The 24,223-nt window shown below is 42.5% G+C and overlaps 1 protein-coding gene across 5 annotated transcripts in view; it reads right to left on the bottom strand.

The window, feature by feature from the left end:
• Nucleotides 1–24,223, bottom strand: part of iqsec1a (IQ motif and Sec7 domain ArfGEF 1a) — an 89,923-nt gene that overhangs the window by 40,284 nt on the left and 25,416 nt on the right. Inside the window, exon 1 of one of the 5 annotated variants that reach the window (XM_018701045.2) lies at nt 9,903–10,138. The exons of 3 other annotated variants lie outside the window; for them this stretch is intronic. In XM_018701045.2, the coding sequence (XP_018556561.1) occupies nt 9,903–10,021 (119 nt within the window). In that variant the 5' untranslated portion in view covers nt 10,022–10,138. Of the gene's footprint in view, nt 1–870; nt 1,760–9,902; nt 10,139–24,223 lie in introns of those variants that run through there. One more of the 5 variants, XM_018701047.2, reaches the window with a different exon arrangement.

Below are 24,223 nucleotides of genomic sequence, written 5' to 3'. Positions count from 1 at the left end.
GCAGTAAAACACATGAGAGTTCTTTATGGTATCAACAGAGCAGCAGGGGGATGAGAGAGGAGCGTGCACCTTTTTAGCATACCTAGAAGCTGCAAAAAACACAAGTCAGTATTGAAACCTCTAACATGCAGCATTCAAAGAAAAGGAAACCAATTATCTTCCAGATGTTACATTTTGCATCCTCTGATTTAACCGCTGAGATTTATAGTTTGAAGTGTCACCAAAAGACATTAAATCAAATCTGATATAACCGGCATGTTGCGGTGAAAGAAGACTAAATCCCAAAACACATTATAGATTCATAAACTATAGATTCCAGATGCCAAATTTGATGGGAGCTGCAAAGATAGACCCAGTAATCAGGCATAGATTATGCAGTAGGTGAAAGGTGAAGGAGGAAAGATCCCAGTGGGACAGAGATGAATGAATTCAGTCGGAGCCAGCTCCTCTCGTTCTTTTCAGCAGTGCCAACGCTAAACAGACAACCGACACAAACAAGATCATTCTAAGTGCCAAGTTACTTAACCAAGTGCTTCTACAAAATAACAGCTGTAACCTGGTTCACTCTGACAAATCGATAATGGCTGAGCCGGCTCACACACCCCTGAGTAATGTCTCCTGCAAGTCAGCCAGCATGTCAGGGTGCAGGGCTGAGCATCGCAACAGTTCCTCTACCAATGCTTGATGGAGTAATTCCAGAGTCTTGTTTTAAAACAAACTGATTGCTTAACGTTGGAGCACTTCAACACAGGAAGCAACATCGACAAGAAGACTGCACTCTGTGATTATTACGAGTTGTTCAAAACATAGCGACGAAGAACACGAAATCAAATGTGACTGCACAAAGCGACCATTTTTCTTGAAACGTACCTCTTATAAAAGTTGTTGTGTGGGTGCAGACACAGCACGTGCCAGTAATCTAGGCAAAATGCTTTGAACTTCCACATCCTGGGGTTAAACAATCAACAGGGCAGATTAGCAGTGGGATCCAACAACATTAGAAGGCACCATGGCACCAGAGGCACAGGACCCTGCTCATTTCTTCAGCCAGTGAATCCCTTTTGCACGGACGTCGGATCGTTCCTTCCTCTGGAGCTCCAGCCTCTCAGCCACTGCTGTTGGATGACAGCCTGAGTGGTTTTAACCCGCCCAGAACAACCACATCACTCCTGGACCTGTCTCAATCATCACCAACCCAGTAAGCCAGGCCTATCAAGGGAACCCTCAATAGTATTGATTTGGACCCAGTATTAACGCTCGGGATCCACCTCCCGAAATAAGCTCTATGTTGGCTGCTTCAGCTCTGTTTTAGCACATATCCAGGTCAGTCAGTCTGTCCTCTGTGCCGGTCCCTCCACACAGTGCGTCAGCCCGGGATCCTCTGAGACATCATGGCTACAGGCGAAGCTCTGCACTGCTCCAGCAGGCACAGGTAGTGGAATGTGTAGGAGCGCCGAGACAAGGAGGAATCCTCCAAAACTCGTTCATCTCTGTTTGTACAGGCAGCAGACGTAACAGGGGATCATCAATGGCCTTCCTCTTCTGTCTCCTCCTCTTCTGCGAGAACAAACTTTCCAATGAGTCTTTTCTCTCTCGCTCTCAGCGTGGTTCTGCTTCAGCCTAACCTCATCCTTCTCCTCCGTTTCTCCTTCCTCCGGTGAAATCCTGAACCTCTTCTCCTTCCTATCTCTGTCCCATTCTCCTGATCCTCTTGCTCCCTCTCTCTCTCTCTCTCTCTCTCTCTGTCTCCCTCTTACAGCTGCTGCCATCCACACAGGACCTCCCAGAAATGTGCCGATTCTGGTTGCCGGGCAACACTACCATACTACTGAAGCTTCAAATGGAAGTCTAGCAGAGCAGCCTGCGATTGGTCAGCTTTTTCAGCGGGGAGGGGCTGCTGCAATGTTGTATGACCACATGAGTTTATACACATGCTTTGTTCAAATAAATATGAGCTTGAAATGCTCTCAATGTTTTTGTCAGTGTCTAGTAAAGGAAAGGAAATTCCACTTTATTTGACTCATCAAGGTCATGGAAGCATTGCAGAAAATACGATTGCACCTAGATTGCTTGAGCAAAAATACTCAGTTACAGTCAATAGAGTTATTCATGAACTGAATTTAATGGTAAGGCTGAGATATGAATGGTAGGGATATGTGGTGAAATTTCTGTTCATTAAAAGGCGAGTATGTTAAACCTGGATCAAAGAAGCGTGTGTCTTCATTAGAAACATGTTCGAATGAGCTGCAGTGCTTGGTAAAGGCTTACACACAAGATGCTGCTGTCTTTTCTTGCTAAAGGGGGTTTTTGCATTTGAACACAAGCACAGTGCTGCTCTTTCTCTGCCTGAGATGCAGTGCCACACTGCAGTGCCACCCGGTCCCAGCAGTCATGGGAAAGGGGTGTGGTGGGGCCTCTCATCAATATTCAGCCACTGTCAGTGTCCAAACGCACAAACACCAGAAAATGCTGCCTATTTACACACAAATAAGTAGACTCGCATATGCAAACATGACAAACACAAATAAACAAACATGCATTAATACATGCGCATATTTACACACCAACACACTAATTGGTATAGTTAGGTCTGTTTCGTCTGACAAGTCATCTCCACATGACTCTTTTCACACACCTCCTGGCACAATATGCGCTTCCTCTGTTTTTTCCCATGGCAAGATATAGAAGGGCCAGAGCGGCACAAAAGGCTATACTGAGCTCCTGTGTGAACAGCAGGGGCACTGAGGAATTAATTAATCTAAACACCATTCATCAGCCTTTTGTCCCAAACTCAGGCCTCCCGATTTACACACATCTCACAGTAAAATGACCACACACTGTCAGAGTCTTTTATCTGTGCTCTTCATCTCAATTTAGCTCGATGAAAAATTGCTTTTGCGCGAGCTAACATTTCACGTTCTCCATACGTAACAAGTGTGATTATCTTTGCTTAACTTTCTGCACCCAGAAATTCAGTGAAGCTGCACATCATTCGATGTCAGTAAAGACACATTTAGTGCAGATTATCAGATAATATTTAGAGATACAGGCTAATGCTAGAGATAAAAATCCACCAACCACAATTTAGGCCACACTTAAAAGATAATGCAGTTGCACTTAAAAACATTTTTCTCACTGTTTCCAAATGCAGATTGTGTCTGTTGTTTCCTCATGGTCATGCCAGATGGAAAACCCTTTTAGTTCCCTCTTTCTAATTCACAGTTTAGTTGCCTTTAGTGGTGAGTGTGGGTGAAAACCCCACTGCTTCTGTGAGCTGAACACACTAGAGCCTGTCAAAGGCAAAGAAGAGCAATTACTGCAGCACTAACTGGCATTAAACGCAGATGGCTCTGATTCAATCGCACATGACAGGCTATTATTTGTTTTTGTGGGATAAAGAGCTGAGCAAGTGTGTATACAAGCACAACAGGATATGATTTAATGAGTAAAGAGACTGATTGTTTTTCCATGGCATGCATTGGCATGTCCATACGTGTAGTGAACTGGTGTGTGAGAGCTAACAACTGCCAATTTAATGAACACTCTTTCAACTTATAACAATGCACGCCCCAACCTACACCTACGTTTTGGTAGCTGTGAGTAAATACATGATACATTTAGATACATTTTTCAGTGTTTGACAGAGGTGATATGTTTACAGCTAGATTATTCACACCAATTCTTTTATTTTGGAGACATTTTCCATCTGGTTTAAAGTAGGTGAGAGCTGGAAGCAAAAGAAAACATGCGAGGAAGGGGGGTAACATGCAACAAAGAAGCTTGATGGATTCAAATTTGATTGTCTCAGACCAACAGGCCACCAGGTCTCACCCAGTCACCATTACGTTTGATGCTCTTCCCCCACTTTTGTTTTGCCAGCATCAACCTTAAAAACTTATGTCAGTGCGTTTCTGCAGAGGTCAGAGTCAAGGTCAGTTATCAAATGGGTCACACAGGTTACCAAGCTTGTGTTTGTGTGTCAACATTAATGCAAAATGTACAGTAAGGATATAAAAATAGAGACAGATAATTCCTTTCTTCCTGAGTAAAATCTCCATAGTACTGCAGGTGGATCAATATGAATCTGCACTCTTTCAGATTCAAAAGGCTATAAAACAGACGGTCATATCTGCTCAGCCATCAATCTGAATGAATGACCTCATGGTGAAAAGCCTTGCGGCAAGCTCTTATTGTCTCCATGTTGCTGCTGCATCATACTGTAGTACGCTGATGCGGGCAGATACTGAGCATCACAGCGCAGGGAGCCCACTTCTCCCTGCGACTGACCCAGTCAATCACTGATAAGCTGCCCCAAGGATTTCACCATGACCTGCTCTGAGCGGGGAGATGTGCGAGTCAATAAACCCTTCAACATAAAACAGCCTGCTGCAGAAAACCTCCTGGTCCAAGAGTATGAGGGTATGAAACAGGGAGATGAATGGAAAGGAGAGGAGTAAAACATTGTACAGAAATGCAAGAGGATGATCGTTATGGTGGACATTAAAATCGACTTGTTTGCAGGGTTGCCATTTTGCCTACAAGGACGATAATCTTAATAATTTTATCCCTACTCCTCACCCTTGGTCTGGTCATACTGAGAACTGATCCATTCAAAAGGGGCCTAAAGAAGATATATAGAGATAGAATAGGATCTAATAATAAACCTCACAAATCACAGCGAAAAAGCTAAAAGCTAAAACCTATAGTGTACTAAAAATCCTTTATAAAGCATACTGTGATAACTAGGATTTCATTAAGTATACAAAAGAACATGAGCTCATAATAAATGTCTGTGTGAAGGACAGCCTTTCTAAAAGGATGTGTTAGAAAAGTTCACCCCCTGGTGGCAGATTGGAGTAGCTCCTGTGCTTTCAGAGTGTAGCTACCAGAGAGCTGATGTGATTGTGGGGAATGAGGAGTCTGACAGGCATGCTGATTCACTCCGAGCGCATCAACACAATAACATAATGGAAATTCATTTATTTCTTATTCATACCGCATCAGAGAAGAATTCAATAAACATCAGACCTCAGATCTCTAGCGGCCAACTTGAACATCTCGACACAAAAACATTTTAGATTGTTTACACTGTTTATGACCACTAAATGGAAAATGCAGTTGAAAGTGAACATCAGGGTGACTTATGAGATTGATTTATGCTGTCAACTCTTTGCATGTGTGACCCTCCGATGTGACATGCAGTTATGCTTCCTCTTCTGTTTGGGATGAAAGCCAAATTCCCGCAGTAAGCAGGGAGATACCAATACTGGCAAAGAGGGAGGCACAGAAGCTCAAGAGTATCTCACTAGCACGCTAGTTTATACTACAGGGCAGATAATATCATTTTACAGAGGCGTCCTAGGGAGATCATCTTACAAGTTTGAATGAGCACAAGCTCTTGTATCACACAGACTGTACGGTACAGCTGTTTAGCCGCCAGCCTGAAAGCAATCGTGCAGAAGATAGGTGAAGGGGGAAAAAAGGGATGAAATAGAATAGAAGGAGAAGGAAGGCGAGGAGACAAAACCAAGAGGAGAGAAAGAAAGAGACAAGGGAGAACAAGGAGGGATCCACAATAACAGCAGAGTCACTCCTCCAGCTTTGCCTTTGTATTAAAGGAGAAAGCACAGGCAGAGACAAACAGAAAGGCGAAGAAAAAGAGAACAAAAGACAGAGAAAAAAAATCCTCCGTGGCTGGTTGGAGGTGGATCCCATTGTCCTCAGTCTTTGCCAGCTACTTGAAGGCCTTTCATAACCTGAGGCCGGAACTGATGAAGAGCACTGTCTTCCCTGTCAGAGAGGGTACACTTAGATGTAGGACCACCATACATGAAGGAAGTTAACTGTCAAAAGTACACTGCTCAAGTCTCCTGTGAAGCTGGGGATGAAGGTTGTGTCTTTTTTAATAATCACATGAATGATACTAAAACTGAGCCACTGTTAACACATTACAATGATTCACCGTTTAAAATCCCTGATAGGATTAGCATGTCTTGTATGAAGTAAGCAAATACAGCACGTACAGAAAGTCCAGAGTCATGAAAGTGGTAAGGATGTATAGAAAGAATGTACTGTCTGAGCATGAGTCATGTAGAAACGGCTTATTTGACTTATGAAACAGTAATCCTAAAACCGTGAAAATAAGGATAAATATTTGAGATAACATGCTCAGTGATATCTTGGTATGCTTGTTATTATATAACATTGTTGCCGATAAACATATCCTCATATCTGTTTTTATTTCTGCCAGAGGAACAAAATGTTCTGGAGATGCATCCTTTTCTGATGCACCCAACTCTCTTGTGTGCTGTCGCTTCTGATGCTGCTATTGGCAAAGGCAGGGTCTTATTATGGGCTGTTTCAAACCACGGATGCATCAGCACTAGCTGCTATTCACCCCCCCCCCCCGGAAACTTTAACTCACAGAGATGTGCCCCTGAGAGCCCAACAGCTCCCGTTGGTTTGATAATCCTCACACATGGCTGACACAGCTCCAGCTGCAAACTCAGCCACTGAAAACTCGGTGCCAGCCGTACAGATGTCCAGCTGCTGACGTTTTAGTGTGCAAATGACAGCCTTAGAGCTGACCGTGCTCAGCCTCAGCCAAGTTTGTGCTATTTTGGAAAAAGCCAAAATGCTACTGTAGTGCTGGTGGGAAAAATGGTACAGTAGAGCGAACCATCACTTTGCACTCATTACTGTCGCAGCTCTTTTTACACCTGCACTGTCAAACCACTGTGATTCTTGTTCCTTGTGTAACCCATTCTCATCTATTCATGATCTATTATTCTATATTCTGTGCAGGTATAGTGTGTTCTCTTCGCTCTGCCTGTGAACACGACTGGTGGAGCAGGAGAGAAAATCCTGTCCTGTCCTGTCACAGTCATTCAAAGGGGATCAAGCAGTTGATTAATAGATACGCTATACAGTCCTTGGCATAAAAATTGAACTAAGAATGATGGTGCTCAATGACCATAATTATGTCTATTTTACAGAATGACAGTACTCATTTATGGCAGCTACTGTAGCTCGACAAGTGAAAAATCAAAGGGTTATTATGGTGACAGGCCTGTATATACATACAGCATATATCCCTGCTTTAACAAGTGACTCACTCCCCACTCTGTAGCATTATGCCCCCGTCCACTGATGCTATATGAACTGACAGCATGTTCTTTGCCAACTCATGTGCTGGCAGTGCCATGTACTGTATGCAGTTGTTGTCTTACGTAATAGTGGGCATGCATCCTACAGTTGCTGTCTAAAGTGAAGGCACATTCAGAGTTATGCTAGCAGTTGCCTTTGTGCACTCTCAGTCTGCAGACCTAGCACACTCTGCTGTCAAAGGCTTCGGGCTCAAAGTGGAGGAATGTGCTGTCAGTGCCTTACAGCCCTGGTGACGCACTCTCTTTTTCATCAGTGCTGGCGTCACTTAAACAGGGGCATCGCATTAAGAACCTCTCAGCCAATAACGGGAAATGGGCATTCCTGCTGTAACGGCTTTACGGCATGAGTGCCCTCTGAGAAAGCGTGACATTATATCAATGAGGATGTTTATTAGCCACCTCGTCGGTGCAGCGCTATAACCTCAGTGTGCTGAGTACAGAAAAGTGATTACGAATCCCTGAAAATAATCCATTCACAGAGATCAAACCTCCTGGATGGTAATGTCATGGACAATAGGATTACAAAGCATTTAGTTTTTTTGTTTTTTTTTGAGGTGTGCGCACTTCCTAACACACATCTTTCATGATCTGGAATAACAAAAACGAGCATATTATCAGAAGTAGTTATTCCTATTTCACGCACAAAGCCAGGTTAAAAGCTGGGCTCCTGGGCTTTTTTGTGTTCAGTTTCACAAAATATATCATGGTTAAAGCCTTGATTTTGCACCAAATGTCATTATTTTGTTTTATGCAGTGTGAACATACAGTGAGTCCCCCTGCTGTGCAGTCCAGCTGTACAGTGCTCTGCACCAGTAAACTGTATGACAACCAATTACATGAACTAGAAAATGCTTCAGTTGCATGTTCAGTTCACCTTGTATAACAATCCATATTCAGGGCAGCAAACGGCATAAACACTCCACGGGGCCAAAATGAACTACATACACCTCACGTATCTTGCCGTGTTTCGGAGTATTAAACTGGAGGCAACCTCTGCATTCCTTCAGGCCAAAGCAGTGAAGTGTAGTATCTTTGGCTGTTGTAGGAACACAGCATTAGAATTCCAGAGGGACTGGAGCCTGCCAGTGATGATGAAATGACATTTACAACAGAACAGACTCATCCCACTCCAGCTCCTAATCAAAGGAATATTGACCAGACACTGGGAGCCTCAGCCTGTTTGACAGACAGAAAAGCCAACATATTAGTGTCAATCTGCAACACATCTCCTCTGTTCCCTTACAGCAACAACGCTGAATGTTTCACAAAGTCAATGATTCGCACCACACTTTCACCTTCCTGAGCTCTGCCCCCAAGGCCTGGTCATATGACTTTCTGTGGTTAAAGCTTTTCCTTCGACTGAAGCTGTGGAGAAACAGGGTGGAAATAAATGAGCCACTATTTCAGAACCACAGACCGAGGGAAATGTTCGACTGCCTATTATGCAACAACAAAAACAGAATTAATCATGTAATGAAATTATAATTACTGGCACACTTAAGGAACTTGAGAATCTGAGAAATGCATTCATGCATTAATGTGTGTGCTGTGCACATGGAAACAAGGCAGAGATTTAAGCCAGTGAATGGCACCAGCAGATTGCCTGTGAAGGACTCAGTGGAGACTCCGTGAAGGTCTCATATTCATTAAGATGACTGATCCCCATGTATGGTATTAGATCATGACATGACAGGGTAATTCAGCCCAACGTTATGCACCAGCCGGTAAGTACATGTGTGGAAAAAGCAAGTGTGCACATACATGGTTACACTTACAGGGTTGTAAAGGAAACAGAGGTTGCAATGTGATGCAGGATACACACACGACAATAAAGAAAACATACTTAAATGTGCCTCTGCCGAGAAATAAGGCAGCAGAGTGCTTATTCAGCCAAATACTGACAGTGTTGTGCGCTACGCAAGGGTAGATTGTGCAGCAATGTAACAAACCCTAACATGACCCCCCCCCCAAAAAAAAAAAAAAACCAACACAATATCATTTTGTCCACCTTCCATCCCAGCGGAACTGACTCATGATTTACTGAAGGAGAGATGCAGGCTTTCCACACACAGACTGTGGGAGTCATCGCCATCCCAAAAATAACAGCTCAGACCCAGCCGCATTTTACACACACACACTCACACATACACACACACTCTCTAGCAATGCCACACACACGTACACATTGTACCAATCACACACAAGAACGCACTCACACCCACAAATATACAGCAGAAGCTGCGAAGGAACTCATGTGCCCTGTAAGGGCTGTCACAGCATCAGCCAGAAATGAGTCATTTTTCCTGGCCACCTGAGGCTCTAAAACCATCGCTCACATGACTCTGTTGTGATTTCAGTCCTAATGTAATGCTCGCGAATACAAAACAACACCCAGGTTTCATCACTCTGTATGAAGACACATGGTATTAATTGATCTTGTTGAAATCTGAGCATCTCATTCACACAAATAAACCTATGCTATGTTCCACCTCGCCACCCCTCCCCAGGAGGGAGACGTTGTTTACTAAGAGCAGAGGAAGGGAACATGAGAGCACAGACCAAGGTCTGGATGCCATAGGTGACTCAGCACCAGAGAGGTAGACACTCGTGTTTTCCCACCACCTCCCACTCCCTCTGCTGTCTCCATGAATGGGAGCTACACCAGTGGCAGCCCAGGCAGGCGAGCCCGCCCGTCTGCCTTCCCCAGCGAGTGCTCACGCTGAACATGCTACTCACATGTCGTAGAGCCGGTAACCCATGGCGGAACCCGGTCTGCTCGAGTGGGACCCGGGGTCTCGTGTCCGCCTGGGGTCCGTGCTGCTCACCACGGCGCGCCACACGCTTGGTTTGTCCATCCTGTATGCTGGTCAATGGGACTCGACGGTGGGACGGCGTGCGCACACGGGCTCACTCACATTCACTCTCCCTCTCCCTCCCAGTCACAAACACAGGCTGCCAGAGAGCAGTGCGTGTGATGTAACGAGGAGCATCCAAGAGGCTGGCGGCTGGTGGGGGGATTGCTGCTGATGGTGATGGAGGAGGAGGGAGGGGGGGTAGTGGGGTGGAGAGTGTCTAGAAGCTAAAGGAACTGTCTGTTAAAACACTGGTGAGAAGCCTCTGTTTTAAAGCAGGGTGGATGATGGGGTCATTCTTTACCAGTGTCAGTGCCAGAGGGGAGGCTGCCACTCCAAAACACAAGCAAGAGGACACAAGCTGCAGGACAGCTGCTGGGAGATTTTACTGCCTCTCGTAAACACAGAGAAGCATCTGCGTATGCCTCTCTCCACCCTCTTATCTGCTCTCAGTAGTACAGTCCTCAGCAGGGCCACATGATTGGCTCCTTGGTCTCCATAGAAACAGGAGGATGTGTCAGAGGTAGGGCTCATTATCATGACTTCTCTCTCCCCTCCCTCCCATTTTGTTTTCACTCCCTCTCTTCTCTCCTTCTCTCTCTCTCTCCCTCTCTCCTTTCCCATTTCTCTTCCTCTCACATACTCTCCCCCCACCCATCCACCCATCCACCCATCCACCCAGCCCTCTCCATCTTTCTCTCTTCTGGAATCAATGCACTTTTCTCTGTAGTGTCTTTCAAAACACACAAGGCTTCTCCAGTCAAATGACGGATGGTGCAAACACATAAAGATGCCGCATGGCTCTGGTTAATTATGTCTGCAGAAAAAACAAACACTACAAGAACTAAGACAGATATGAGATCGTGGATGCAAATAAAAATTTCACAATTAATCAGCTGTCATTTGGTAAAGGAGTTAAAAACTGTGCCTCTACAGTTCTGCTCTTTATATCGCCAGATACACAAAGTTAGTGAAATAGAAACTATGTGGCTTGCACACACATTGCATCATACAAGTGCCAAAACCAGAAAGGAAGTGTGAAATATTAAGAAGAAATAAAGCTACATTACTGAGGATTCTATCTTAATTCAAAACTGGGGGTGGAGGGTGGACGTTTTGGTTGCAAAGTGGGGACACAAACTGTAGATGGTGTACAGTATATTGTGGTTCCTCACAGTTACAGCGTAGGAAATAGATGGCATTATTGTCGACACCCTCACCAGGCAAAAGCATCCAAAGCAGGATGGTAAGCAGAGAGAGAGTGTCTATGGAGACAAGCTCTCGTCAAGACTTTACAAAAGCCACACACACACACACACACACACACACACACACACACACACACAGTAGGCTAGAGACAGAAACACTGTGCTGATATCCTACAGTCCCCTGGGAAGGATGTGTTTCATCCCAGGCAGACTTGAAGGCACACAGCAGCATCGATGTATCGAGTGTTAACGCCAAGGTGACTAGTGCTATCAGACCTTTGTCTTTTTGTTAATGAACTTGTGTAGTGGCTAATTGCATATGTGCGTCCTCTCACTGCAATAAAATTACTGGCTATGTAGCCTCTAATTATCAAGCATGAGTGCTGATCCCTCCGGCTCTGACATGCACCTGTCCTCACTGTATGGCTGTATGTGTGCCTGCGTGTGGAAACCCTGAATAATTTTTGAGTCTGTCACCATTCATCAATTCCTATCGACATAGACTTTCTCAACAACAATTGCCTGGTGTACCATGTTCATGCTTCCCAGATGAATTCTTTTCGATTTGACCACTCTACGAGCTCTCCTCTCTGTGCCACTCTCAAGGCATGATATCCACTTCACACACAATAATATGCAGATGATATGCCATGAAATTTACTGAGACTGTTCATTTTTGCAATAAGATACACCCTCATTTTACTTCCCCAAAGGACAAGCCTTAGGGCTCTGAGGTTACTACAACTGACATTTTTATTCAGCACTTTCAGTGGTTGGACATGCTGAAGATTGCAGCCACTACCTAGCAGGCCTTCACACAATAACGCTGCTCACTCCTTAACAGGATGTCACCTATAGAGTACAAAGACAGTTAATTGGTGAGGTGTTCCAGTAAAACTCAAGGACAATTCTATCAAAGCCTGGTATGTAATTTAATATCCAGGCTGTCTGTTGATCAATCTGTGTCCTGCTTCTAGGAACGTGTGTTTGTTTGTTCACAAAACGGTGGACGGTTGTGGGGGGAGGGGCTGTGATTGGGGGACCGGTGAGCTCCATACTGCTCTCACATGCTGAGTGTGTACTGGCAAACCCCAAGCAGAGTGTTAGCAATCAGGGCACACACAGAAACAGAGGAGCAGAGCGGTGAGCAAGATGCTCTTTCAAATTGACAAATAGCCTTAAAGTCATGGTTTCAGCAATTCGCTTTTCAGCTCCAAAGCGCAGGCTTTGATGCCTCCGCATGCGTACACACATCCAGAACAAACACAAGCACACACACACAACTACAAGGGTTGAAGTTAATATTTAAGATGCCATTTTATTTTGTGAGCCCGAGTGTGGTCCTGCACACATCAGGACATGTTACTATGTGGCCTTTCAGATGTACGAATACTGCATACGTTGGCCTTCTTGTGCCAGCCTCCCCCCTCTCCTGTGTCACCATATGGCCCCTTTTAATCCAGCTGGCCTTGGTGTATGATGTGGGCTGTTGGACTGAAGCAGAAGGATTTGGTGCAGGACTGCATGCAGAAGGATTTCCAGCCTAGCAGCACATGAAGACGCGCACAAAGTACAGATTCACGTGCAGTATATGCACACACATGAACACACATGAGCACACACTGTAGGAGGATTTCTCTGCTACAGGAAGTGCATACTGATGAGCTCCAACCTAATTGCCTCATGCCTGTCCTCTTGAAGCCAACTACAGAACTTACATAGTGAGCCCCCATTTTCTAAATGCAAGGAAACCAGTCTGAAGAATGCATTGGAAAAGGAGCAGGTGTCTTCATTTAATCTTTTAGCCGCTGAGAGAAAATCAAAAGGGCAGCACTGGAACTATAAGGTTCTGTTCTTCTTACAGTGGAGCTGAAACAATTAGTTGACTGACAGAAAATTCAAAATTCACTGGTTCCAGCTTCGTAAATGTGGATATTCACTGGTTTTCTGTCTGTCCTCTAAAATAGTAAATAGATTATCTTTGCGTTTTGGATTGTTAGTCAGACAAGACAGACAAAGTGCCTGCTTGCACTTTCAGTAGATGAATCAGTTTTATTTTAAAAAATAGTGGAAAAATGGCATTCACCTTTTCTCAGAAGCCACAACAACTTGTTTGTTTTCTCTGAAGGACAGTGTAAAACTCAAATATACTAAATACTAAATGATCACATTTGTGAAGCTGAAACCAAAGTTTGGAAATCTTGCTTGAAAAATGAGAGAAAGGAAAAATGAGTGAAATAATTGCAGATTAATTTTCTGTTGATAAGCTAATCAATTACTTGGCTACTTCTTGCAACTCTACTGAACTACAGCTCAGTGAACATTGTTTCCCTGGTGTGGTTGCTGCTGTATAAACCTTTGATTGTAAAAATGCAAAATGGAGCAGCCAAAACAGAAAAAAGAGACAGACTCAAGAATTGCTCAGCTGGAATTGACAATCACAGACTTCAGAACTTCCTGACTTAGCGATGTTTCACAACATTGTTTCTAGCTGAATTGGCTGTCAGTCTCTGCTGAGTTGCCTTAGCTGATATACAGACAGATAACAGCGATGTACAACTGCTGGAGGTCACAAAACAGTAAGTTCTGTACAGGTTCTGTGCAGGGCTTTATTCCCATGGAAGTACTTTCTGTTTTTCCTGTTCTTAGTGTGGCTAGCTTCCTTGGATCTTATCGAGCTTAAACCTTTTGTTTTTTTAACTGTATGTTCAGAGTGCACTGTTTTGTATGTGTCTGCACAATATGGACCAACAACAGAACTGATGGAAGTGTATGAGCCAAACAGCAGGAGACATTATTTTGCCGTCAGCTGAGCTGCTCTGCAGGGGTCCAGTCTCCTCTCATGAGACTTCAGCCCATTTGAAACACATCAGAAAAGGAGAAAGAGAAAGAGAAAGAGAGAGAGAGAGAAAGAGGACCAAAGAGAGAGTGACAAGTGGGAGGGAACAGACATTCACTGCAGCAGTAGAAGCTGCAGACCACAAGATGGCAGTACATCACCTTATCTGAATGAGCCAATGCCACCCTGATGTGATCAATACCATCACTGATGGTGGATAAACATTTCCCTCAGGAGGGTTACTGTTAGGCCACATGTGACTGAGTGAGCAAGCAAAGAGCACACACTGAGTTCCAGGAACAAATCTAATTATGTGCTGCTTAGGTGCTGTATCACAACAAATTACAGCTCAAATGAAAAACATCACACCCCATGTTACCGAAAGTTATTTCAGCTTTGTTATGTTCAGTTTTCAGTAACTTGCTCTGATTAAAAATATACATATAAAGTTTTTGTTCCACACAAACATTTTTCTAAGCGCTCCAATTAGTGTCAACAGCTGAAAAAACTGAACTCCCCTGAGATAGTGACCTCTGCCCCTCTGCTCTGGAGATGAGAGGTGAGAGGTTTAGTTTTCCCTGCTGTTTTTCCATGTAACAACGCAGCACAGCCTCTCTGTAGCTCTCTGGCAGAGGGCACAGCGCTGCGCAAAGGCTCCTTCTGTCACTGACTTGGCCTCAAGCCTGAGAACATCAGAGGCAGGAGACAGGCGAGCTTTTCAGAGCAGGCCAAACAAAGAGCTGTCTCTCTGCCTCTAACTGTGAAGTACATACAGAGCCATTTCTTGACCCCCTCAGGCCTCCGCTGATGCTCTCTGCTGCCATCGCACGGGTTTAGACTTTTCGATAAGCTGATGTCAGTAATACTGATGTGAAGCTACAGCAGCCCCAGCACCCCTCACACATACAGAAGCACTCAGATCATTTACTTAAGTAAATGTACCATGTAGAAGTACTTCACATTACAAAGCAAAAGTCCTGCATCTAAATCTTATGAAGGTAAATGTGCAAATGTACTAAAATAAAAAAAAAAGGTCCCTGTGACTGATATATTATTATATATTGCATTATTAGACTGTTCCATACTGATCCATCAGTGTATAAGAAGAGGTTTCTTGTTGTACTTGGTCAATGTGAAGCAAGTTTTATCTACTTTATATACAGCTCAGTGGTTCCCAACCACTAGGGTCAGGCCCTCTTCAAAAGGTCACAAAATAAATCTGAGGTGTTGCTAGATGATAAATGAGGTTCCAAAGAAGAAACAATAATGTTCTGCTACACAATTTCATATTCATGTTTTGGGGTTTTATCTAATATTTGCTTTTTGAGGGGAGTACTAGACAATTTTATATCTTTGGGCCCAAAAACGTGACAAGGGGCCCAACTAAGCGCTATCTTTTTTGTAAGGGCTAACAAGCCAAAAAGAATTTAATCTTAACAAAGCATAGTGTTTTATCCTGCTATTCATCTGTTTTTTTAATGCCAAAATCTTAACCTACAAAGTAAGTAGTACTGTGTGTGGCTGTGGGATAATGCAGTGTAGTAAAAAGCTAAATATTTCCCTCTGAAATGTAGTGAGGTATAATGTTGAATAGGATGGAAATTTCTAACTAAAGAGCAAAAACCTCAAAGTTCTATTCAAGTAGAGGACTTTGCACCACTTGATCCACTCCTAAACCAACAAGAACACCCCTATTTGTTTGTGATAAAGATAATTCTAGCCAGCAACCAAGACCTTGACTAACTGTGACAGGGATCACAGATTACTGTCAGGTCTACCATCTCATCTTGGCTCTCATACTGTATAAGGAAGCAGAGGGAACAGATGTATATTTTCCACCATATTGCTTCTGAATCTTAAGTCAAAGACCAATGAGATGGTGATTTAGTATTTATTATGCCATCAATATGCAATGTCACACATACAATAGCAAAATGAAAACCAAGTCCAGAGCCCCTTGATCAGGTTGTGATGCTCTGGCATGTCTCCTTTATGACTTATTATGGCCTATGATTAAAAAAAAAAAAAAAAACTATTCTCACAATCTAATCCCTCTGTCATCTACACTCTTAGAAGATTTCACCCCACACACACACAAATGCGAAGATCATACACTCAGCAGCAGCATCTTGTTAATATATCATCGCATATACACAGACAAATCCTTCCTCTAGAGCTGAAAAAGCAGCTGAGAACAAGTGATCATGCTCTTCAGTCTTATTTCCTGGGGAATAGTGTGCCTCTCCTTGCTTCCTCACCTCATCCCCGTGAGCCCTCCCTCTGCTCGATCTGAGCAGCGATACAGAGCTATGGAATTGCAAATGCCTCCTATCAGACTGGGAGATAGATCTGAAGCGCTCGGAGGCCCCTTTTGCCTGATATTACTGTGGCATGGAGCTGATGAAAGGATAAGCTATGTGAGAGAGAGTCACACAGTATCACTAATTTCCCACTACATCTAATTTAGCGGGGAAAGTGGCAACAGATAGTAGAGTGAGAGGATGCTCTGACATGTTTTCACCGGGCTGGGGGTGCGTCGGTTGCGGTTGTTTCACCTAAAGGCTTTCAAAATCACACTGATGTCACACATGATTTTGTCTTGAGATCTAACACCTGTGTACTGTCGCCAGTCCCATGGGTATCTTTTCATTACTGCTGAAGGGATACATTTACCACAGGCACATTGCACTTGTTCAACCTTGACTGAAACACAAACTCCTGCCTTTCTGAAGAGAAGCACAGCCATAAATATATATTTTTATAATTAAACTGCTTTTGCATCCCTTAAGATTCCAGACTGAATTTTCTTTTCTATCAGCAGTTTTTAAAAAAGGAAGGGGGGGGGGGGTTGTATTTCACAATACATCTTTAGCCATGACCATATCACAGATAATGTCATGACCAATTATTGGGAGGGTTTGCTGGCTGATATGTGATTCGAGGGTTTAAGGTTGCAGCTGATAGTATGATTTGTGTTCGTGCAATGATAATAGTGTGTCAAAGGACATCCTGGTTATTATGACTTTATACCGAGCCAAGGTTGTACTTCCACGCTGACTCACAGCTCTCGCTTTCAAACAGAGCAGAATAAACTGAAGAGAAAGTTATCTAATGAAAGCAATAAGTTGGGTTATGTCTTCACAAGTCGCCACAGTAGCAGACCTTGAACGCATCATCAAATGTGTTTCTTCACACAGATATAAACGTGCAGTTTATTCTTCTTTACATACAGTAGCTATGGTTTATTCAGATATATTACATGATGTCATTGTGTGTGTAGGCCTGCAACATATACTTAGTTATACTTACTACTAATTTGTTTGTTTGGTTTTTTTTTAATAATCAGGTTCCTAAGCTATAAAATCAAAATGCATATTGAAGTTTTGACCAACAGTCTGCAACCCCCAAAATGTTTAATATACAATAATATAAAACAGAGAAAAGCCAAAAATATTTACATGTGACAAGATGTTTTGCTTGATTGTAATGATTAATCAATTGTCAGTATTGTTGGAAATGAATTTTCAACAAGCAATATATCAATTGACAACTGGATCTATTCATGTGTTTTGCATTTTTGACCAAAACATTTTCAATCATGAGAATAAAAAAAATCCTAACTTAAAAAAAGTAAGTACATGTCACCAATTAAATGTGACTGACATAGGAAAAGTTGAATGTTATATTTGTAAACAGTGTGAATATGACTATCTACATCAGATTATCAGTGAAGCATTTTGGTACAGCATCAAGATAGAGTCCTTAAATAGCACAGAGTCAAAATATACATGAAACACAGCCAATACTCTAACAACCGAATGCTGGCCAAAATTACTGTACTGCGTCATGATCCTTCAAAACTGTTTATGTGTGCTGTGGTTGTGTGAACACAAAACAATGACGGCACACACGCTGAACAGCCACACGAGCCAAATACACACATTCATGCATTTCTCCCTTGGCCAAAGGGATCAACAGCAAAACCGAGCAAAGTGAAAGGCACATGGTACAAAAAGCCTCCCATTCCCCTCCTGTTACTTAAAAGTCAAAGCAACTTATCATAAGCCAAATGACCTGTGTGCGCTCCAGAATCAAAACTGTGCGTTTTTCAGTGATCCGGCCTCGTAGCACAGCGAGGAGCCTGTAATTAACTCTTAGAGAATGTGATGACGAAACAGAAGCTGGGAACTTCAAAGACAACCCAGAGCTTTCCCAAGAGTTCAAACATATTATGGAAGTGGGCCCTCTGTTTCATAGGCCTATTAAATCATTGTGCAGATGCAATTTCCCCATCTGCTGAAATCAAAACTTTACAATACTAACAGCAGTAAATAAAAAGGGCCAATAAAGAAAGAATTCATACAACTGGCTGAATTTTACAGGGAGGCGGAAGGCACTTTCATTGCTGCTTTTTTTAAACTGACACAACAACTGCTCCTTCATTTACCAAGGACTGTTTGCTGCCACATACAATAAATGTTTACTGTGTCGTTAAGCCCTTCTCCGAATGACCTCAGATACTGTCAAGTCCTCACAGAGGGGCAAAGCTGCGATGGAGCAAGCCACGATTCAAGGCTCAGAACCTTTATATGGTAATACCTCTCCATTTTCCTCTGCATGTGTCACTCGTCCACCCCTGCAGCTAGATCCCAGCTAGATCCCAGCCTCACGAGCTGCCTCCATCCATCAGCAAATAACACACAGGCTGTATGTAGCAGGCAGGCTGGGGGTCTGTGATCTCGGGGAAGGCAGGCCATTCACAGGAATCAATAGGCTCTGCAGTGGTATTATTAGAGGGCCTGGAGATAATCACAGGTTCTGTTCTACTGAAATAGTCATTCACCATAATGAAGATCATAAAGCATCTGAATTATTTATATATGAAATGGAGCTCCTGGTTTAGATCTGTTCTAACAGTCAGACGCCACATCAGAACCCAGAACACTAATAAATGCAGCAGTGCAGTATTTGGAGCTTTACGACCTTTTGGTAATACCACGGGGGCTTTTGGGGGTGGGGTGGGGGGGTAAACACTTGCAGATAGATTTATACTATACTACACTATGACTGCCCAGCCTTACCTTTACCTTCCCTGAAGCCCCTGCCTGTATCTATTAATTAAGTCAGATATAGTGTGTTCTCTTAATGAAGGAGATGGAGAGAAAGAGCCACAGATAAACAAACAAAGTCAGAGAGGGTGAATGAATATAGAGCAGCAGATGTTTTTTTTCTTTTTCTTTTTTTGATTGAGTGGAAGGAAAAAAGAGAATATCTGGAGGAAAAAAAAAAGGAATCAAAAGTCAGGCGTGAAGAGAGGGAAAAGGAGAGGGAGAGAGCATCTTGGGTATTTAAAAGCATTCATTCACCCTTGAGCTGGGCTTGATCAGAGCAGCAAGGTCTTAACTCTGGACAGGACTGAACTGGAAGGCAGCTGCAGGCAATGAATACAGCAGCTACTGCACAGGCAGTAAACCAATCAGTTAAAACATGCTTTTTGTTCACATGGTTGTTATTACTGAGGAACTGCCACAGATGAAGTAAGCTGTTTTTCCTCTATTGATTAGGTCATCTATATTCCTACATCAGAGCTGGTCATATAATATAAAACTGCTGGACTATTTCCTCTCAAGTTGCAGCCACACGCCTTCAGATAGATTCAGATTCTTTACCCCTCTGTAAAACGTACAGTGCAATTATCCTTTCTCACAATAAGCTGCAATTCTGCATCCTTATTGGCCGGGCTGACTGCTCCACTTTCACTTTCTCAACCTGACACAAACACCCCTCCTGCTTTCACCTCTCACTTCTGCCGAGCACTCTACGCACAAAAGACATGTGAAAGAGCCAGAAGATATTACAGTGGTGACAGCAACCACCAAACAAGGGGTATTTTTCACAGTGGGTTTTCTTTTAAAATGAACTCCTACGAAGCAGTATGGGAGAAAATGTAAAAGCAGGACAATGGACAATCATTGTGACTCAAAGAGAAGAGTAAAAAAAGACAAAGAACATTTAAAAACTACAACTGTAATGTTGTAGGTAAGTTCAGTAGGTAGGACATACAGCCCCAGAAGAAGAGAACTGGGCAGCTCTAAAGCTCATATATTTATATATTTTCCGATCACAGCAAACCCTGCCAGAGCCTCATCAACCTGGATTTGGGAATATCATCCTGCCCCATTTGTTGAGCTTTAATTTTAGTGAACAAACTATTTAATGTAGGTTTCTAAATTACCTCAGGCCTACTTTGGCATTGCTGCTGTTTCTTGTTCATGTTCTTATCTGCTGAAAGGCCAATTCTGACATATTTGCAATAAGCTTAAACTTGCAGAAATGCCAAAAGTCCTCTGACTTCACTAACTTCATCTTCTCCACTGTGTTTTACGTCTCTGGATCTTGAATATCCTTGGATTCTGGACTGTTAGTTGGACAACAAGTAGTCTGGGAAAACGTGAAGGGCATTTTTCTCTATTCTATGACCTTTCATAGACCAAATGATAATCGATCAATCAAGAAAATGGTCTGATTAACGGTCAGATTAATCGATAATGAAGAAATTTGTTAGTTGCAGTCTTAGTACATGCGAGGATATAAACAAAGTTAAAAAAAGAAAAAAGCCAGCTGAGTATAAACAAACCCACTCAGTTGCAACCGCACTGACAACAAACCTCCTGTGGTGTATAATGGTAACACATCCATCCATCTTTGTTTGGTGGAAGTACAGGTTCCTGGCAGGAGTTTCTTCTCGATTTACTACGCTGTCTCGGTTGACCGCCTGCTTTACTCTCTTTAATGTGTTTCAGAATGTGATCAAAAACACACATACACATGAATATGTCCTTGAATATCTTAATTGTTTGGCATAGTTACATAATAAGTTAGATATCTGTTTACATTAAAGGTTGTATGTTAAACTAATCAAGGAAAATGCAGAATACAAAATGTAGCCATATTTTAGTTTTGTTAAAATACAGTTCTAATAAATTTGACTCTTACATAATCAACTGAAAGGAATTGTAACCTCACTAGTTTCAATGCATTAGAAACAATGTATAATGGTTTTAGTCAATGTATAATGGTTTAGTGACTATTTGCACTCCACTGCTGAGGTAAAATTAAGTTTAACATAACCTTCTATTCAGACTGAGTGTAGCAGATCAGGAAGCTATTTTCACCTCTTTTACTTATACTGGCACTTCAGTCATTGTGGTACCTAATGGCAACTAATAAAGTATCTGATTTCTAATTCATCTCTCAAAGTAATTCACCTTCTTTCATTTCATTTCATTTCATTAAATCACTTTTCACAGTTTTAACATTTACCTCTTTTATGCTTACCATTTTATTTTGCTACCAGCCCCCCCCCACACACACACTCTTCTCTGCTCCGGGCTCTACAGGCTGGGGTTTTATTGTCAGCTGCTGATTGACTGTGCTAGCAAGCAGCACGGGCAAGTCAAGAATGGAAGGACATTAAACACCTTGAGGAACATGTTTGTTGATTAGATGTGGGTTATTCTGACAGAGGTCAGGCAATCTACCACCTCTGTTCTGGATCAGATATTTCATTGCACCAGAGGCACTATCATACCTGCTACATCTCACTAATTTAGCCATGTCAAGACAACACTGTGTGATCATGTGTGAGTCACATGAACAGAAACATTTCACTGCCCAAGATGCTGAATCCCACAGCCAACAGAATTTTGTCCCCAATTCAGGCTTAGAATCACAGTTAAGACAAACCTAGAGACACGTTCTTTTGATAAAACATATGCAATTTGGTCAGTTAAATGAAGCCACAGCTGAAACAATGAGTCAACAAATAAATTACTTGAGTGACAGAAAATTCATTGGCAACAATTCTGATGATTGATTAATTGTTACGGTTGTTTATCCGAGGGGGAAATATTCTCTGGCTCCAGCTTTTAAAATATGAAGATTTGCTGCTTTTTTTTTGTGTCACTCAAATATCACTTTGGACTGTTGGTTAAACAAAAACAAGACATTTAAAGACATCACTTTGGGCTCTTGCAACTTGTTTATGGGCATTTTTCATTATTTTTTATATTTCATAGAATTAATGGAGAGATTAAACAGATTAATTGAAAATGACAGTAATCATTAGGTGCAGCTTTAAATGATGTTCATGGCTACACTGCAAGTATGATAAAACACTACATATATGACACATGATAAACTCATCTGTGCATTAAAGTTGCCTACTCTGAAAAAAGCCTGCTAAACCAAAAACTGCTGATTTTAAACGTCATCTTCTCTGCAATTTCTATGCTGTGTGTGTTTGAAGGGGCTTTATACAGAACTATAACAAGTAAAACATTTCTGAAAAACATTTTTCACCTATATTATACAAAATAAATCAAGCAGTGACAAACGCTGGTGGGACAAGTTTCCTTTTGTGCTCTAAACATTTGGATGAGTTGACTATTCCACTCTGGTGGCAGTGAAGTGAACGGTTTGTGGGCTTATTGTTGCAGTTCTGAGCTCATTTACTCTACGCTCCCTCTGCTTACCAGGCTTAGTGGCAGAATCACCACAACCAGCGGTCCAACAACTGCATCATTAGTTAACTACATTGACTCAAATATGCACATTCAGGCGCAGGAAATAAGCTATAAAATCTAGGCTATTAGAGCGTCTGTGTAGCACTATAGCTGATAAAATGCCACTTCTGCATGTGAATGAAGGCAGGACGTGGAGAAAAGAGGTAGAGAGTAATACAAGAAGACTGCAAAGAAGGAAGGAGAGGTTTAGAAAAATATACAACAGAAGCAAACTATTCAAGTCAATCCCTTGGGTGTGTTTCTGCTATTACAGTCTAACAGCCGCTTTGCTTGCTCTGAATGTGATCGGTCGTCCCTTGAGATCGGCCCAACTCTGGCATTAAGCATGTGGAGTGAGCCGGTCTCTGTGAACAACACTGCTTCAACACCAAAGTTACCCCATTAATTCCTAATACCTTCTTTTAACTGAGCCTCCAAAGTCTGCAGGAATTACTGAGACTTTTAGACAACGATAGCATCTAACCGTTGTCTGAAAATAACACAGGCTTAAAATAAACTGGGTTGCAATAACTAAATGCAAGTCACACTTTCTTTCCGCAACAGACGTTTCAGACAGAATAATGCTACAACTACAAACACTTCCTGTAATTAAAGTTTTTATTCAAGTTTTTCAATATGCTCATTCAAAACATCTAAAACGAGTGGAGTGATTCAGCATACTGCAGGGCACGGCACAGAACCTCTGAAATGGCATAATAATTAATATTTCACTTCCTCCCTTCCCTTTTAGTGCCACACAAACAAAAATACAGCCACAGAGATCAATCACTCACCGAGAGCCTCACACAGCCACACTGCTTCAGCGGAGAGTAATTACCCAACCTTTTTTTTTTTTTTTTTGGGGGGGGGGGGGGGGGGGTATGGTGATGTGAAATATGTTGTTGTTTTCTGGCAACTTCAGTGGTCCACAGTGCGTACCACATAACTGCAACATCCTGAGTTCAAATCTGGCCCAGGACCTTTGTCAAGTCATGTCAAGTGAGCTTCCTGTCTGGCTAGAGGAAAAACAGTGTCCTGTAACCAAGGCCTTTGTGATAGCTGCTTGCTTTCAGTTTGAGTTATGCAGTGATGCACTGCATACAGTAACTCAAAAAATTTCTATCAGCTGTGTCACTTAAGATTTGTGGTGAGTGTGGGTACAAGTATGAATGTGTGTGTTGTGTGTTGTTTTACTATATTTGTGGGGTCAGAAAACTGGGAACCCACTGTACTTGTGGGGTCCCACAGCATCATGGGGTTAAGTTTAAATGGCTGTCAGAGGGTTAAGACTTGGTTTTAGGGGCAGGCTTATAAATAAGTAAGAGTTAGGGTAAGCGTTGGGAATTCAGTTGTGAATCAGTTGTAAGGTAAGGGGCTAGGGAATGCATTATGTCGGTGATGGGTCCCCACAAAGATGGATGTACAAGGATGTGTTTGTGTGGGTGTGACCCTTGCGTTGAGGGCATGCATTCAGTGTTTGCACTGCCCACTCACATTCATTGTCATCCTTCAAACTGCCCAGAAATGTAGAATAAGCAGGACCAAGATAATGACTGAACCTCCACTGATGTTTGACACAGAATATTCTCCAAAT

This window comes from Lates calcarifer, linkage group LG6 (assembly GCF_001640805.2).
Source record: "Lates calcarifer isolate ASB-BC8 linkage group LG6, TLL_Latcal_v3, whole genome shotgun sequence".
Classification (NCBI taxonomy): Eukaryota; Metazoa; Chordata; class Actinopteri; family Centropomidae; genus Lates; species Lates calcarifer.
Note: the sequence above shows the minus strand (reverse complement) of the source record. Positions and strands in the feature narration are given on the sequence as shown.